The following is an 18,928-nucleotide window of genomic DNA, read 5'->3' as shown; positions in this document are numbered from 1 at the left end:
TGTCCACGCTCTGCGGAACCACTGTATCTAGCAGATTTTAGGTCCCAACTCCTACTGGCCTGTTTTTAGAACCTACAATTTGTTTCCAAACCCCAAGTGAGAAAAGATTCCCAGGTAGTTTTAAGTTACAGAGGAACTTAAAGAAAAATCTATCACTGGCTTAAAATCTAACACCACACATCCAAACAGTCTTCTAAGTCCATACTGGTCAGGATCCAAGTGGCTACAGCATGGTAGTATAAAGCAGAGGATAATGCAACAAAGCTACTTGTCTTTTCACTGCTTATGCCCCTGATCTGTATTCCTGAAACAAAGCCCTGGTTCCTGCTGCCACCCAAAAGCTGCAAGCCAGAGAAAAAACAGGTTATTTTGCATGAATACTTAACACAGAGGAAAGTAAGGGCAGTAGTCACTAGGCATCAACCCCTACATAGAGGGACCTGCATAGTAACATACAATAGGGAACATCACATAAGGCATTGCTAGCTCAAAGGAAGGCAGTACAGAGCTGACTGCTCTAGAAGTAAGAACTTATCTGATACAGCAACGGAATTTTTTTATATCTCATCTTCTCCAGGCAGGTATCTCACCAGGCCTACAGCTCTTACCGAGTGGAAGTACCAGGCAGGGGGCGTCCTGTGTCCACCAGGACACACCAGCAGTACCCAGTCGATTGGTGGCATTGCACTGGTTTGTAGAGCCCTCCAGGAGCGCACTCGGGGATGACGATGCCTTCACGGGGGTTCTGCCTGGCCTCCTCCAGGGCGCTCTGCCTTTCCTGGTCACAGGAGTGAACTTTCTCTGGAAGATGGGAAGGAGGTTGGAAATGGTGGAGAAAAAAAAGTCAAATCAAGATCACCTTCCTCAGCTCAGCAGGATATGGGTATCCTTCACATGAGGAGAACTTTGTGTCTGTTTCCTTTTCAGCAAACACCAGCACGTCTACATCCCTAGGGACCCAGGCACTTCCAGGTTGAGAGCTTCCTCCTACAATGGATTATAGACATTGACTGCCAAGTGCCCAGCAAGCCAGGAGCAGCAGGAGAAACTGTTCCCATTCATCTGGGTTTTGGAACAGAACTATCAGATAACAATAATTCACTATTACTGCAGCCATGGGGTAAGCATTTCCCAGATCATCTATTTCCCATACTGAGAGACCCTAAATTATGACTTGTATTTTCCAGTTAAACAAAGGAGGCAAACACCCTGCCCTGTCCCACCGTCTCTTTCTCCAGACAGCAACGCACTCTTCCCTCTCAATAGCATCTCTCTGACACGATCACAAGAGGAGCAGAAGGTTATGTTTTAACACCCTTATCCAGTGCAGACAGCACCTTGCACACACCTGCAGGCAACAGAATGAGATATCCCATTCTACCCTCACTGCCTTCACTTCTCTAGCACACTCTGTTGTCCTCACCTGGAAAACAGAGGGCACCCAACAGTGCTCCCCACTGCAGGGTAGGTAGGACCCTGTCCCTTAATAGCTTATTACACAGAAAAGGTTATTTCTCAAGATGTCATCAACCAGAGAACAGTGTACACAGGTGGCACACACCAAAGAACAGAAGGAAGCCCAGAAGTGGCTTCTGCAGCCAGCCTGGCACCTTTGGCCCTAACACTGCCTCTTCAACCACTGCCTGCAGATGGGTGCTGACTCGCTGCCTCTTACACGGACCAGTCATTAAAGGGGGAAGAGATGCACAGAGTACCCACAAGACGTATTTGGCTCAACAGTTCTCTATTACAAGTCTCCAAACATTCTGACCCTTTGAGGAGTAGGAAAATTATTTCAATTTTGGAAACTACTGAAGGTATTACATAGAAAAAACCAAAACCTGTGCATGTAGGACAGAAAGCAGTCAAGGCAGCTCAGCACAGGACTTAAAACATGTCTAAGTGTAGGGTAAAAAAAGACAACAATATAACTCCTAAATTTTATCCTTGGGAGAGTGACAAAAAACAGAAGCAGAAACAGTTGTTCTCTCCTTGCCTAGGTTTCCTTTCCTTTGCAGTTTACTGTGGTTTTTCTTTTCTTTTTATAAATAAGCCACAACATCTGAAATTCCTTGCCATGGCCAAGAATCCCCTCAAGCTTTCAATACATAAAATGCTTTAGCACTGACAGGCAATGACACCACAGGTTCATCCCAAACCTGCAGATGTTTGCACAGTCAGCCAGCAGACACGGCATGACCTCAGCATCTTGCCCTCAGGACAGGCTCAGCACACAACTAACACAGCTCACTGTTTCTGTGTATTTTGCCTGCCTGCCTGCCTGTACCCCATCAGTTACATCTTACATTTTGGTGATAAATTCTGCTACAGAGAGTAATTTTTGTTCCGTGTTTGGGGAACAGAAGGGGTGCTGATTGACAGCTAGAATTCCTTCGCTCGGTAGCAGCAGGTACAGCACAAAAAAACTCCAGTAGGTCTGCACAGTGTCGCCGAAGTACAGCATGCTTTGGGTACCAGAAGCACTTTTACTGGTTTCTAATTGAACTGTAGCAGCTAAAGAGCCCCATAGCCCCATAATGGTCTGTCTCTCTTCAGCATTTCAGATTGCTGTTGAGGTTGGGAATATGAATGGCACCTGAATTTGCCACACACAAACCCACACAGCCAACACACAGAATAAAAACTTTTAAGTGTCGGCAAGTCTGACTCAAGCAGGGAGAAACTTGATCAGGAAGGAGCAGGAGGGGATAAAGTCAACAAAAACTGAAAGGGAGCTCAAGCCTCAGCTGATATTTAAGCTGACTTCACTTTGCTGACAGATTTCACATTTAAAAAAACGGCCCTGTGACCGTTCCCAAGCTGTATGTGGACAGAGAAGTCATTGAGCCAGGGGCCTGCAGGCTCCTTAACAAACCACTTACATCACGAGGGGCCCCCACTTAACCGCCATCTGCTGACAGCAATTCACACCTTGGCCCTCAGGTGAGGAGGATCCTTCGTGCAGCTTGGGGAAGCAAGAACAGGGGCAGAATTCCCTACCATCATTGTATATAATAAGCAAAAGAAAAAAACCCTTCTGCTGAAGACAACTACATTCCAGGAATTTTTCTATCTAAACCCCCAAAGCTTCCTGAGTGCCAAGATCTCTCAAGTCCTTTGAGTCTTGCAAAACTAGCACTAAAAATTACTCTGAAAAAAATGAAGTGGTATTTTTTTTTGTGTGTCAGAACAAAAAAATATGCGACTTTATTGAAATCAAGAAGGAGAAGAAGAATAAACGTATTTCAATGACTTAGTATCTTATTTTACATACATCTGCAGTTAGGTATGCAATTACACAGAATAAACGTACATACTTACACATTTGTATTGTGCCATAAAAAATGGCAAAACATACTTTGCACATATTAACAGAAATTTGTGAGACTTGAATAGTTACAGCATTTACTACCAGAATACAGAACTAATTGGTAGTCACTCCTGTTTGAAGGGTGTTTAATGGCTGAGTGAAACCAATCTTACAGGTTTTGTTCCGTTGATATCAAACAGATGCAACGATGCAAAATCTGCTATTGACACCGGTATTTAGTGGCCCACCATTAGCAACGACAGCAGTACAACTGAAAGAGCAGGGAGATCAGATTTTTCTCATTTCTAGCATACATCTAGAAGTAGCCACTATGAAAGTCTCATCTATCCCATTACATCCTGAAGAACATAAAACAGACATACTGGGGCAAACCAAAGGCCCAACTTGTCTGGGTCACCTCCAGCTGTGGCCAGAAGCAGCAGCTTAGAGAACAGAAGAAGGAGAAGCATGTACTTCTTTCCCCCATGTATTTCACGTCTCAACCAGTTGCGGATCAGAAATTTGTGGACACAAACATGAAGTCTGCATTTAGCGAGTAGCAATGTTTTTTCTCTTCCATCAGTTTGCATGTCTCCCCTCATAAACTTTTATTGATTACGACATCCTGCAGCTACTTCTGTGGCTTGACTACGTGTTGCATGTGGAACAAAGCACATCTTTTGGTTTAATCTAAACCTGGCTCCAACTAGTTTTGTTTGCTGACCCTAGTTGTTCTGCAGGATGAAACAGTGAACAGTTAGCCATCTCCCTCCCTGCCTCTCACAGCTTTACAGACTCCTGCTTTGTCTCTCCTACATGCTGAAGAGTCTCACCTGCCCCAGTTCTTTCTCTGAACCCTTTCTGGATCCACCATACATACCTTCCCTGAGCTAGAGGGGATCAGAACAGCAAACACATTGAAACTAAGGGGAGGCTCTCACAACTGCCTTGTGGAAAGTTCCTTCAGCAACATCTGGCTACTAAGCAGAGCATATTAACTAGCACTAGCCCCCAGAAAGGCTCTCCCCTCCAGGCTAACACTCTAACAGCACTTAATTCCCTTAAAAAAATAAATGTGAATGTTAACAGTTGGGGTGTATTTCAACAGCCAGAAAAATCAGCTGGGAAATTCATACCATCGGCTCCCCTAGTACCGGACTTGGCATGAACTGCATACACTGTCACCCTGAAAGATGGTCTCATGGGTAATGAAGGGACCATCAAATGCTATCCCAGCTCCAGGACACTGAAGTCAGCCTGTTCCAGTCAGACTGCTTACTGGAAACTTTGCTGTTGTTGCCAAGGCCAGGTTTATGGAGGATAGTGAAATCCTATAGCCAAGCTAGAAGGTTTAATGCCAGCTATGAAATTAAGCTGTCATCTAAGAAAGAAGCATATATTTATTATATGTGCAAGGTACTTAAAAGCATATTCCCTGTTTGAGTTAATGGGGGTTGCAGGCACAGAAAGATAAAGAAAAAAATTTTCCTTCTTTCCCTGTATTAAACATTTAGAGAGAGAAGAACATTTAAGGCACCAAGTCAGTGGGACACAAACAGCCCTCCTAGGACCAACCATATTATTACACCCTTTTTTCCTCTCTTAAAGGCACTGTCACATTTCCCTGTTTTCTGCCATGTCTGTTTTGACTTAAGACAACCATCAGCAAAAAAGCTGAGTAAAACTTGCTAATTTGCTGTTGCTGGGGAGTGAAACCTTCGGGAGACAGCAAATCTAGATTACAGCAAATCCAATGACAGAAAAAAAAACCAAAACCAAAAAAAACCGAGAGGGAATGCATACACACACAAAGGAGGGAATCACTGGCAGAAATATCCATTTTACCTTAACTGCTCAGCTCTAAAATGCTGTTTGTTCTTTCTTACTCTTGACTGCTTCTACCACTCCTTAAAACATTTTTAGAAGTAGTGTCTCTGAAGCCATGAGCTATTGCAGGAAAACAAGGCTTGGACATCTGCAGTTGTACATTATTTACGCAGCAATTTTCCCCTAGTAATGGCCTTCTGAGAAATACATGGTCAGATTCATAAAAAGGTCTCTCATCCCTGGTCCCTTATGTACACACATTCAAACATACATCTAGTGCTTGCACAATAAAAATAAAAGTGATGGATGAGGTAAGGTACTCATCCAACTGTCTAATAAATTAGATGGCTATTAAAGAGATGGGGTGTTTGTTTACCTTACAAAGCTGAGAAGAGAGGGTATCTAGCAGCATCTAACCAAAGGCTTGTGCTTAACCGTTCTCATGCTCAGCTTGCAGAGCTAGATGCAGCCAGCGTGCTGCTCTGGGGACAAGGCAGCCTCCCCCAGCTGCCTCCTGACATGTAACAACTCTTACTGCTAACTTGAGCCGAAGGACCAAGCATCAATCACCAGGCCTGCAAGGATGCTGTAGATGACTAGGGTGGGACTTAAGGAAGATCTGCCATCCAACCACATTAGATAGGTTTTTTTTTAGTATTGCTCTTCTGCATCCAATTTTTTTCTTATTAAAGGAAGGGAGAGACTGTGACCAAAACCAACCACCTTGGAAAGATCTCTACACCCCGGAGAGACCTCCCTCTGCTTCTGCCAGCCCCAGTGAACCTATGTGAATAGCCTAACTCCAGAGCTACAGGCTATGCAAGACAGGCCAGATTTTCTTCTCTTTTCTGCTCTCATTTCTTTTGACCAGAAATTCTATCTGGACTGGGGAAACTTTTCCCTTGGAGTTCCCACAAAAAGCTTCCGTTTTAATGAACAAACATTCATCAGAAGGGTAGGAAAAGGTCTTTTACTGAAGAATTCTTGACCAATCCCTATTGTTAGTGCTGCAACAGGGACCTGACTTCAAAATACCATTTCAAAAAAACCAAACGCATGCCTCTCCCAATTTTTTTTTTGTTCAACTCCCAGCTTTCCCCTCTGTAAGGAACCAATGCAGCACCAAATGAAAGGCAACAGTATGGACATTTAGTGCCAAGTTCCTACAGACATCCTGTGCCAACCCAAAAGTGAGGGCTGTGTCTTTGTGCCTCAGTCTTCCTCTCAGTGAAACTATTTGCTTGTCTCCCAAGGAAGCTTAATTCAAGAACAGGGTTGATTTCTCATTTTTATTTACCCTGTCTCTACACTGCTCTGGCAGAGAAGAGGAGCCTTGAACTGGTTATTTTATCATAGCATGTACACTGGTTTAGAGTTGCTTTTATGTTGCACAAGGGAGCTCTAATGTGAACAGGACTCAGCTCTACTCTGGGAGAACAGGTGTCTCACCCCAGTATGGAGCTTACAAAAGCTGTGGGCAGAAAGTGCAACCTCATTCCACAGAGAAAGTTCAGCACAGGTCTATTAGCAGCCCAAATCTGCATCCCTTCCACCTCAGAGTGGAAAAAGAATTTGAAAAGCCTTGGGTACGCACATGCACAAGGGCTGGCAGGACTAGCAAAGCAATGTGGTGAATAGGCACTAACTGCCTATCCCCTGAGCAGAGATGTGGGTGGAATGAGAGAAACAACCCCTTCTGTGTTTACTAGGAGCACAATAACAGCTGAGCAAATACGGCTCATGGGGATAGCATAAATCTCTCCGCACCTCTGTTAGTCATCAGTGCTGCTACCCGCTCCACCCTGTTGTGTCTGGGACCGTGGTCTTTCCATGGTATTCTGGCTAATGTAAAGGTAAAGAGAAAAACAAACCTTGCAGGTGTTCCCACACTGTACCAGTTGAGCAGTCCTTGCTTTACCTTGGTACTCACTCAATTTCATTTCTCAAGGCATAGGCTACAAAGGAAGCAGAGGTTACTACACGTTCCAGTGCTGAACAAGTACAATGCAAAGATTTAACAGGTGGCTTATAATTTTAAAAAATGCATTGTTCCAAGTGGCTCATTAAACTTCAGCTATCCAGGAACTCATCCTTCCCCTGCCATTTTCCTTCTGCTCAAAGCAATAGAGCTGCACTGTACTCCCACCGGTGTTACGTGCTAAGAAGCCTATTCAGTATCTACCCTCTAGCTTGGAATAAGGAGGAATGGCTGAAGGAAGCACTGTCCCAGGGATTACAGTGAACTTGCCAAAGGCCTTTTTGATGGACAACTTGTGCTCACTTTGCAGAACCTGTAGACATTGGGTGCTACCCAGCAAGGAAAGAAGTCTGCTCCACAGGGTTTCCAAACCACAGAGGAATAAAGCTCCATGCCTGGGCATCTTGAAACCCGCCAGTTGAAAGTTACCTGTACCTGCAATTCTAACTCAGCTGCCCTTCAGGCAGCTTTTGGACTCTTTCTACCACCCCATCTCTCAAGGAGTCAGTCACACAGTCCCAGCCCTCCTAGATCTGTAGCCAGACTAGCTACAAGGATAGCAGAAAGAGAACAATACTTCTTTTATGGCTACAGTACATCATTCTGAAGAAAAAAATGCAAATATTTCCCTGCTTGTACACAACGCATTAACAGAGCTCTGATTAAATTCTGGTTCATTGGAGTATAAGTCATGTCATTTTTATAAGAAAATGAGGAAAATATAGACTACGTACAGTATGAGATAGTTGCCTAACACTGCAGGTTAAGAAAAACACGCTCCAAAAGGAGACGTCTCAAAAGTTCTCTGTGAAACAGATCTTCAGTATTGAAAGTGATCGTAAGACTTGTGTCTTGTACCAAATTAAATGACCAGTTTGGCTAGTGGAACATAGCATGCAATTTACAGACTGAAATTCAGGAAAGAATTCAAAGTCATCTTGACAAATGGTTTTAAATCAGCATGATCACAACTTACAAGTACAAACCATAACAACCAGCAAGGAGAAATCCAGTGCACGGAGAGGAAATTACTGGCGAGACAGCAAGACTTGGAAAAAAATGGTCAGGAGCTTGCTTAGACCACGAAAAGTCTGCAACTTCATGACATTCAACAAAAAAAATCAAAACAGGTAAATCTAGCTGTGGGACATAGTGACAGGGGCCTCACACAAGAAACACACACTAAGGGCTGGTGAGCCTTTAAATGAGCCCTGTGTCCAGCTCTAGGCACCACACTTTGACGGAGAGGTGGACCATTTGGCAAGAGTGCAGGAGAGCGCAAAGGGAACAGGCAGAGGTCTAGGAAACTTGATCTATGAGAAAAGGCTGAAAGAATTCCATTTGTTTAGTCTAGGGATGACATTCAGTCTTCTGAGACATAAAAGCTGTTATACAAAAAAAAAAGGACAGTCATACATCTTTTTTTTTTCTTCACCATGGGTAGTTCAAGTAGCAGTCAGTTTACTTGGAGAAAGGAGATTTAGGTTTGATACAAAAAACTCCTGGTGATTAACTGTTCATTCATTGGAAGAGGCAGTGGGATCCCTGTCGCTGCATTTATAACAGGTTACACGCATCAGAGCTGCTGTAAACTGGATATGACCCTGAGTTAAGTTGGGGAGGAAAAAACCCCTATGTGATCTCTTCAGGTCTTTTCCACTCGCTTCACACAGACTGAGAAGCTCCAGCAGATCCTAGATGACTAAGGCAACCTCTTTGCAAACACAGTCTAAAATCCTGAAGATATTTCATCTAGTTTAAGTTTCCAGATTTTGAGGTCTGATTTTCCTAAGGCTTCCATATTCTATATGACAGCTGTAGCTGTGCAGTACCATTACAACGACAGTTTGCACAATCTGAGCAGAGAAAGTTTGGCACCAAAACATAGCCCTCTTTACATCAGTTCTTCACATCAGGACAGTTCCTCAGCAGTAGAACAGCTTTCAACATTAGATGCTATCTTTGTGATTTTGAGTGGAACTTTCACAGAGTCTGCATTTTTTCTTCTCCAACTCCTCTTTTCCATTTCACATAGTTTCTAAGCACTGCTAGCTCGTGGCATATCTAGCTCTGAGATAAGCCACCTGTCTCTGAACACATTCATTCATTTTCCCTGTACTCCTTTCTCACTGCACTCTTTCCACACTGAGGAATGCTATTCAATAAAATGAGAAGCCATAGGTGTTTCCACTGGAGCCTTAAAATTATTGGGAAACTATTTTCACTTCCACACCTGTTTTTAATGTGCTTGGAACAAGTAGCATAGCAATTGTTGGAGGACTTGCCTACCTCTGCTGGCTGGAATATACGAGCACACTATTTTTACAGGATTGTAAGTGTATAGTTACAGACACCAAACAGAAAGCTTTTGAAAACTGTCACAGGGAGGTAAAAAGTATTTCAAACTGGTCTTCCTAACTACAGTAACATTCTTTTTTTATGCTATTGCTAGTGAGTAAAAGGGAGGAAGAGGAACAGGTTTATAGTGTGATGAATCTTATGGCAGATCAGCTTTTTCCTGTAATATTTAGCACTTTATGAGGAGGCAGAGGGAATTGCCTCTGACAGGAGTGCTAGCACTCACTCTTGGACATTTAGCTTGAGCCAGCTGTCTGTGCAGAATGTTCAAGCTTTGGAAGTTCAACGATGTAACATATGGGATTCAGACATCAGTCACAGGACAGAGAAACTCATTCTATTCCATCAGTGTCATGAGATGGAGGTAGCCCTCCTTCCACAATCTGGGCTGAAAGGCAAAGGAAGGACTCCAGAGTGACACTATAGATGAGGTTACTGTTCTTCCCAGTAGAATTTCTCTGAATTGCAGAGAACTTACATAGGCAACAGGCCCTCCAGCTATAGCACCCCATGCATTCTGAGGGTACCCTTTCCAGACAGAATGATAGCTTTGTGCTATCAGAGGCTGTTCAATAAGCCTAAGATGAGGTGGGAGACTGATGGCACCAGCAGGATCACAGACCTCCCTGCATTATGAAATGGTGAAACCAGAAAAATGCCGTTCACTCACCCAGAGTGAGAGCAGCCAGTTTAACACATCTTCCTCCCTAACACGTTCCAGGAGAATGAATGCTGCCTTGCTTTTTTAAACATACTCCCATCTGTTGGGATCTGAGGCTGGGTTCAGCCTTCTTTCCTGACTATTCAGAGGCAACCCTTGGGACCTTCTACCAAGAAGTCTTTCCAGCTACTTACAAACCATTTCAACAGCCTGAAAAGCACACAGTTAAGCCACCCCTGAACCGTACCACAAAATGTACTCACTGGTTCCCATAGACCACTTTCTTATTTCAGTGGTCTGGCAAAATACAAAAAATGAGATGCCCATGAAGAGAAACGGAACATGAGGATGGTAGCTTTTACTCGTGCCCCCACAACTCCAAAATATACACAGGACTCTCACAACACTGTTGACATCAGTTTGAAAGTAAAGAGGACACAGCTGACACACAAGAAGGTTGTAGCAAGGTGAATGTCAGTCTCTTCTTTGAAGTAACAAGTGATAGGATGAGAGGAAATAGCCTCAAGTTGCACCAGGCAAAGTTTAGACTGGATATTAGGAAAGATATCTTCACTGAAAGGGTGGTCAAACATTGGAACAGGTTGCCCAGGGAAGTGTTGAGTCACCATTCCTGGAGGCATTTAAAAGATGTGTAGACATCATGCTTAGGGACATAGTTTACTGGTGGACTTGGCAGTGTAAGGCTAATGATTGGAGTCAATGATCTTAAGGGTCTTTTCCAACCTAAATGATTCTATGACATTTTCCTCAAATGTCCCATGCTGCTGCTCCACAAACTGTACATTCGTGTAGGGCCCTACACATTTCCCTTCTTATCATCTACTCCATCTCTAAGACCCACCAAAGCAGAGAACCTCCTCACCCTAAGCCTGGTATCAGAAGCAGCAAGCCTCCATGGAAGGAGTAGGGTTTTCCAGCAGCTGCAGAATGTAACTCTGCTGCCTCACAGCCTTGTGTCCTTGGACAATGCTGGGAGCAGCAAACACTCTTAGGGATAACGCTGACCTGTGTACCACTGAACCCTTTTTTTCATCAGTTGTCTCCTTGAGAATCACTTGCAAACTCCACCAGGGCTTTTGGTTTCAGGAGAAGCTGAGGTCTAAACATTTTCCAGGGGGAATCTGGGAGCACAGGTCAAGCCACTACTTTGAAACAGCCCTTCCTTATTTATGGCACCTTAGAACTGTTATAATCTTTCTTGTGAAATTTTAAGAGAGGCGAGAAGGTGAGTCAATACATGTAGTCTATCTGCAAGCATCAGCATACGTTCAGGTGGATGTCTGAAGTGCAGATCCACATACAAGCCTGTGCTGAAGGCTGCTGTTGCATACAGCAAGGGAGCACTTTGCTGCTAAGGAATTACTTCAGCTAATCAATGCAACCTCTCCAATATGAACCAGCTTCTGCTAAGAAGCAAAACAAACTGCATCAAGTTGACCTCTCCACTCTCCATTTGTCCCTATATATCCAGGTAATGTCTGTTGCTGGAGCTTATTTCCTTTCCCCTCCAAATCCTCAGTCATTTTAAATTTAGGGTTGTTTTTCTTCCCCTTTTACCCCAGCTTCTTATATCTTTGCCCCTCTCCTCCCGCCCCCTGTCCACTCACCTTAACTGGCAGCTGTAGAGTAAGAGTTATGACTCCATGTCTGGAGTAATTTGTTTTCTTTCTTTGCGGCATAAGGAGGGGGGAGTGACTGAATTCTTTGGGAATGATTTATCACACAGCACTCAGGGGGAGCTTCATTTATTTGCCTAGCTGCATACGGTTTAACACCTATGGTTGCATGCCGATTATTATACAATGTTATTTTTCCCACTTGTATACTTTGCACCTTTTCATAGAGCAGATTAACTAGTCCCCAGTGGCATGTTATTTATTACTTTGTTTGCTGGCTGTCTGGGAAGGGTCCTGGTCCTAGATTCTTCCATCCTCCCTGCTTCTGCTCTCCCCTACGTACTCCCTTCTTCACCACACCTGTCACACACACTGAGACTGTGGGAGAATCACACTTGAGCATCACATATATTGTACCTTCCCTGAACCTTCAGGAGGAGAAAGAGACAGAGGCCTCCTAAACAGCAGCCAAGAGAGGAACGTGTGAGTGAACCACATAGAGCCAGAGGGAAAGAAGGGATAGAAAATAAGGGTGAAACATCACATTTTGGCTTGCAAGGAAGCAGGAACTTAGCAGACAAGAATGTAGAGATCTGCTGTGAAAATGCAATGTAATTAGTAAGTTTTCATATCGTACTCATCAGGCACTTCTCCTGAGATTGCTTCATTTGATATCAAGACAGAACCTAAATTAAAATGAACTCAAAACCAAACCAAATCAAATCCTCACAAAAAAGAAGAGGTGGGAGGACTAATACAAAGGTCTGAAGGTAAATATTTCTGGCAGATGGGACAATAAAGTGACATATTTTAGCCCAATGGTTTTGACAGGTCAGAGGAGCACCGTGTTGGGAGGCACTGACTCAAGATGCAGGACAAGAGCCAAGAAGAACAGAATAATAGAGGATAGTAGGAAAGGCAAAAGCTTTCTGACTCATTGGTTCCCTCCCATGAACTGTTATTCCTGACATCATCACTGAGTCTTCTTTTTTCTGCTTCAGCTACGGGGAAGTTCAAAAACCACTACTCCCAAGTATTATGCCCAGAAGAGATGGAAGCATCAAAATGTCCACCAAGGAGGATGCAGTCAGCATTAGGATGTCATTCCCAGGCACCAAAATTCTCCAATTCCAATGCCACCATCACATCTTATTTAGATGCCACTAAAGCACAATTGCACCTGGCTGACACTCCTTCCTTCTCAACCTGCTTTCCTGCTGAAGTGAGACCAACTTTTGCTTCCACCCATCTCCTCTACTTGGTGTCCTGACTACCACTAACCAGCCACAGATCTTGGAGAACAGCCTGTAACAGACATTTAGACAGAACATTAACACAACTGGCATGGAGAGGCAGCCAGTCAGTTTGGAACGAGCACAACTAGTTTAGTAGTAACAGAAAGCAGGAGAAAAGTAGCAGAAGCCCATGGCTTCACATATCTTTAAATAACAAGGGAGGGAGCGCTGTGTGCTGAGGGTAGGACAAGACAGCTGATGAATAAGGCTGAGAAGACAGGATTAAGACAGGTGAGAAACTGTCCCCATTCAAAAAAGTGCTTTGCTTTTCAAAAGCCTCATCTAAATGTACCTGTAGCTCCCTGGTCTCTGCAGCGTCCCACATCTCCAAGGCATAAAGAAATTTGTTCCAACTCCAAAAAACTACATATTCAATGCAAATAAGTGCACTGTCTCCTCACTCTGGAAAATAATACAGGTGTTCAAGCTCCTTGGGGGTTAGTCCTCGCTGCTAAAAAGGAACATCCTAATAACAAATCAAACTTTTGTCTAGCCTTAGCTATTTTTGGTGTATCCCACCAAAACTGCCATAATCCTTTTTAAGGGCAAAGCAGCAGGCCCTGCCCTTACAATCTGACTCAAGAGGAACTACACTGATTCTCAATGTAGGTGGCTTAAAAGCACGCTCCTTGTTAATGTATAGGATCCTAGAAAGACTCCACATGGCTAAGGCAACATGTCACGAGTACATTCCCCCTAGGAGCAATCACTATTCCCTGATCCTTAAGAAAGGCATGCAGCAAAATGGTATCACTGCCTAGGCAAAGTACTAGAAAGGAGAAGCTATTTTGGGGTGTCATGTGGGTTTTATTGCCTTTTTTTTTTTTTTTTTTCTGCAAGTGGGAAAAAAGTTAAAGAAGGAACACAGACAAATCAGAGAATGCATGTCTTGGTAGTACATCTGATATAATCACATCCCACCTCACTGTTCAGATCTCTGGAGTCAAACTGCACCCAAGAGTACACAGACTCCCTTTGGGGTGGATGACAGGATGTTTCTGCTTCTTGCAAAAGTATATACAGACATGCACCTTTCAAGCTCCTTCTCCCTTTGAGAAGCCCTAAAGTTTGGGCCCCAAGTGATTTCAATTAACAAAAAGAACTGTGACCACCACCATTCTTGTTTTCAAAACTCATTTACAGTTATACTCTGTCCCCTAAGATCTCCTGACAGCAGAAAGCTCTATCGCTGGAAAACTGTCATATGAGATGCTGGCATGATACTTGGGCGCCAGAGCTGAACAGTATAGGTCACATGGAGTTGGCCCCCATTCAACAAGCAAAATTTTGAAATAAACAAAATGGTTGTGTTTTTTTTTTTAAACTATGCACACACAAACCTGTCTTCAGCTGCTAACCTTAATATATTACTCATTCTTCCTTTCAAATAACGTCATGTTCAAAACCCCAGTGACTGCAGAATATTTACTTGAGGCTGCTACTGCTGGTTTCTCTGGAGCTGTTTATTTTTCCATGCATGAGCTCATTACATCGCTCTGTGGTTTTCTTAAAAGTTGTCAGGGTAAGATGGATACAGGCTGGAATCTCTTGCTAACTAAAACCAAATCACTAACTAGCACAACTGGAGCTGGAGATAACCCAGCTCTGGAAATGAGGAACAACCATGGATTCCTCAGTGGAGATGGGGTGCTCCCAAACAGGCAGCCATCAGATCTATTTTCTTGGAAGTGGAGCACATTATCAAGTGTTTCTCTAGATTAAGAACTGTAAAAAAATAATCATTTGGACTGTTGCAGGCTGGAAGAGGCCGGGGGGAGAAGGTAGGAAAGTAGGAGGCTAAAACAGTAGAAGTAGAATGAAAAGACAGTTCCCACCCATGCTGATTAGAGAATAGCCATTGCAAAGGTCTCATCTGTATCACCTCCTGCTCTGTGTGTTAAAAATAAATGACACGTCACAGAGGGCAGTGCTAAACAGTTTGGGGTAGCCATCTGTGTGCACCCGTGGGTGTGCATCTTTGGGTAAGGTGAAAATCAATTCAAAACAAACATCAAAAATGTTTTTGTCATCTTGCCATAACAAATAAAATACTGTGTTGATCTAGACCTTTCACTTGCCCCAGAAAGAGAAAATTACTTTTGGGCTTTTAAGATTCATAAAGGCAGAGGACTTAGTTTGTAAGTGTAGAAAACAGTAACTTCTCTGCTACTCTACAGTCCAGATGTTAGAGCATGTTCATACTTTGGTTCCTGCCTCTGGCCAAGAAGATTTGAGCCTTCATCTCACCCTACTGAGAAACAGATTTTGTCATCATTTAATTCTTTAAGGCAGGCGAGGGTAACAGCGCTAGCAAACCCTCATAGAAATGCTGTTTTACTTAGCCTAGAAAAATTCACTGGCAAAATGCCTGGGTCAAGTGCTCTAATCACCAGGCTAGAGTCACTCTGCTTTCTCTGATCCTTAGCTTTATTAGTATTTACATATGCCAAGCAAAATGTAAATGCTCCAAAAGAGAGGACAGTTTCAGGAGGACCTCTCCTGTTTGTCAGCCCTAAATGGAAGGTGGAACACTCAGATTTCACATGCAGCCTTATTAGATACAGGCTGCAACACAGGGTGTTCACCAGCTCTGCAATGCTCAGCTACCTGGTGGTTGGTTCACTCTGAAGTCTAGTATTGACCAGAGACAATGACAGCAAATATGTCTCCATATAGCGATTCTTAAATTCTCCTCACGGTTGATATAGCAATGGTGCTAGCTGTCCAAGGTGTCCAACGTCAGTGCTGATTAGAGAGCAGCACATGCCCTCGGACAATAGTATCTACTGGACTTCACTGCCAAGGACAGGGCTACATAACCACCACAGGGAGAAGAGTTATCAGGGTTAAGTGTTTCAGTACCCCAAGGAGTAGGGCAGGCTTTCAAGAACTCAAGACCAATGAAAAAGAACAGAAATAAGAGTTAGGCTGAGTATCACAAAAAGTAAAATCCTAAGACTGAGTTCAGACAGCAGAGCAGGTTCCTGTGGGAAGAAACGAAATCTTTATTGCCTAAGGCATTTATGCTACACTAGAAAAATGCTGCTCTTCACACATTCACTAGCCCTAGGGCCATAGATTAGATGACCTACTAGATCTGTTCTCACCTCTGATTTCAGTGATCCCATTAAATTGCTGCAAGAGGATACCAGGCTGTATCTGTTTCAAGACAGTAAGTGCAAGCTCAGAGAGAAAACGTAACTAGGCAAACACCAAAATGAAAAATCCAATCTTGCACTAGTAAAACTTACCTTAACCCTTTAGAAATAAATGAAAAATCACAAATGTGCTGAGCATTAATATTTTAGGGTGACAAGGGCCAAAAGCAATTAAAAAATCCCCTAATTCTGCATGCCTATCTCATGACAGCTATTTCATAATCTTCAGCCAAGGCAGAGTTTTGGACATTTGGAGAATCTGATTTTAACTGATACTTATACTCTCCAGCTCTGTTGTTCAATCCCACCTGCCCTACATTGCCTTTTAACATGTATGACAAGGGATGAAAGGTACCAAACCAGGGGACTAGGCTTCACTGGTTGAAAGAAACAGACTAAAGTAGCCCTCACCTAATATCAGCTAAACCATACCCCTGTTTTGAAGAGGCAGCATTTCTTGGTATCAATAATTCAGTGTAAGAAACAGAAATGGCTGTATATTTATAACGCCTAATGAGGAAATCTGGGCCTAAAAATTGGCAACCCAGTCACTTAATGAGATCCTACAGCAAACGAGGGTCTGTCAGGGCAATCAGTAAAGCTGAGCCAGATGAACCACACATCTCCTTTTAGCTTGCTATAGAAACCACCTCCTACAGAAGTCTTGAATTTTCCAGATCTTTTATTTTCTATTTGTAGCATGCACCCACAATAATCTTGTTTGAACAACAGAAATTATATCAGAACCAACTGGGGGGAAAAAAAAGGGTTTTTACAAAAGTAAATTCACAAAAGGAGTTATTCCATGAACAACACTCTGGTTTACATCAGGCAGCTTCCTGACTAAACAACTGAACGAACCGATAGCCTTTACAACATGAAAGCCTACTTCGGCTCTGTTAGGCTAAGAAAGGGTGGGAGACAGGCTCTCAAGTACAAGATCCTCCTGCTCCCAAGTCCCTTTGTAGCCTCCCAGAACCTAGGTCTAGGACTCTTATTTCCATTGCAGCTACCAGATTTGCTGCATTATTGGTCTCCAAGATAGGTAGGGCCCATTGCAGAGGATTTTAATATTGAACTGTCACCTTCAACTGCACTGTGAGCTGCTGGTTGTTCCAGCAGTTCACAAAACACAAGCTGCATTTGCCCTCCCATGAAAGACACCCTTAAAGAATGCTGATACCCTCCTACATTATCTGAAGCTTCCGGATGATTCCCACTGGCAGTTCCTACACAGATCACCCTGCCACAAAAACAGTCAGGAGCTGAAGCACAGGAGACTGTTGCTAAAACTGGGATCTGGGCATGTCCTCCTGCTAAGTTCTTCTCCACTCTGCAGTAAGGCAATCTCACCTAATCTAGCATTGATTTCACCCTGTAGTTGGTAAGTGGCACAGGAAGGTTAAGGGAACTGCTGAGTGCCATGAATGCTCCCTGGCTAATCCAGAAATACCAGGTGATGAGGTACTTCAAGCTATCACAGTTCATCTGTTTTGGGGACTGGAGTTATACCCAACAGCTTTTCTAGGCATATATAGTTTCATAAAACACATGTAATAGTAGCAGCGTAGCAGTTCCTATTTAAACCTTAAAGAAAACCTTCTTAAGGGTTCTTAAGGCAATTTTCCTCTTTTGATATTCCCTTTACTTCATTCCCTTCTCCCACTTCAGTTCAAATAGATCTGACAGAAACTATTCTTACTGAAAATTCCCAACTTTCCTCTTCAGATTCTTCCAGTTTCTTGTGATTTCAGTGACTACATGCAGTTTCACCCTCATCTCCAATCTCAAGTTCTACAACCTAACTTCAGATCTTCCTGCTCCTCCTTTTCCCACTCATGTTTATGATCTTTTCCTTGCTGTTTTTTTACTCTGGTGTCTTCCCTCATCCACTCTACTATCCACAAAAACAATCTCAATGTTTACTTAGGCCCAGACATAAGTAACCAACTTTCAGTTGTAATATAAACCAATCATTTGTCTATCAAAAATATCCCCTGCAGAACAGGATCTTGAAGTTGCTAGAAAAGAAGCCCTTTTCTGTATTTTCTCAACTACTTAGACCAAACCTACAGCCCAGATCTCAGAGCCAAATGCATCAGTTTGTACATCTGTGAAAGACTGCTGAACAGCAAACAGAATAAAGATGGTAGCTGGCAGGGATGAATTAACAGATGAAGAAATTAGAGGTTGTGCAGTTATGGTTTGGGAAAACAGCAACATCCCTCATCACACATCGACTGTGGCCTTTTGGACACAAAAAAGAATGTTATCTGAAATTATTTTATAGCCTGCACTTCAAGTCCATCAACACTGAAAAGCAGCAGGATAGGTACAACAAATAAAGAATGAAACAAGAACAGACAGTGAGGGACTGCAGCCCAGTTAAAAGAAACCTTTTTGGTTTCTTAGATGGAACATTACCTGAATTCCTTATACTGGAGCTGTTCAGTTTGGAATCTTTGATGACCAAGTGCTTAATCCAAAGGGTGGGTGCTGTGATTTCTGAAAGAGAAAAAATAACTGCTTTAAACTACAGCAACTAGTGAATATATACGGTTGTTACTCACACAGTCACAGAACGGGTTGGGTTCCAACCCCCCTGCCATGAGCAGGAGCACCTTCCACTAGACCAGGTTGCTCAAAGCCCCATCCAGCCTGGCCTTGAACACTGCCAGGGATGGGGCATCCACAGCTTCTCTGG

At 43.2% G+C, this 18,928-nt stretch overlaps 1 protein-coding gene and 1 long non-coding RNA gene across 8 annotated transcripts in view; one reads left to right on the top strand and one right to left on the bottom strand.

Moving 5' to 3' along the window:
• The window catches only part of LOC308067548, a 28,359-nt gene extending 27,658 nt beyond the window's left edge, over positions 1–701 (top strand). The window contains exon 3 of the long non-coding RNA XR_013929652.1: positions 578–701. This is a non-coding gene — a long non-coding RNA (uncharacterized lncRNA). The remainder of the gene's footprint in view (positions 1–577) is intronic.
• Positions 1–18,928, bottom strand: part of SMOC1 (SPARC related modular calcium binding 1) — a 158,696-nt gene that overhangs the window by 8,838 nt on the left and 130,930 nt on the right. For all 7 annotated transcript variants that reach the window (XM_080396519.1, XM_080396517.1, XM_080396520.1 and 4 more), the window contains 2 exons: positions 18,649–18,729; positions 609–801 (listed from right to left, as the gene is read on the bottom strand). In XM_080396519.1, coding sequence (XP_080252645.1) covers positions 609–801; positions 18,649–18,729 — 274 coding nt within the window. The remainder of the gene's footprint in view (positions 1–608; positions 802–18,648; positions 18,730–18,928) is intronic.

Source organism: Falco punctatus (assembly GCF_963210335.1).
Source record: "Falco punctatus genome assembly, chromosome: 7".
NCBI lineage: Eukaryota > Metazoa > Chordata > Aves > Falconiformes > Falconidae > Falco > Falco punctatus.
The sequence above is the reverse complement of the archived record's forward strand: the minus strand, read 5'-3'. Positions and strand labels throughout refer to the sequence as shown.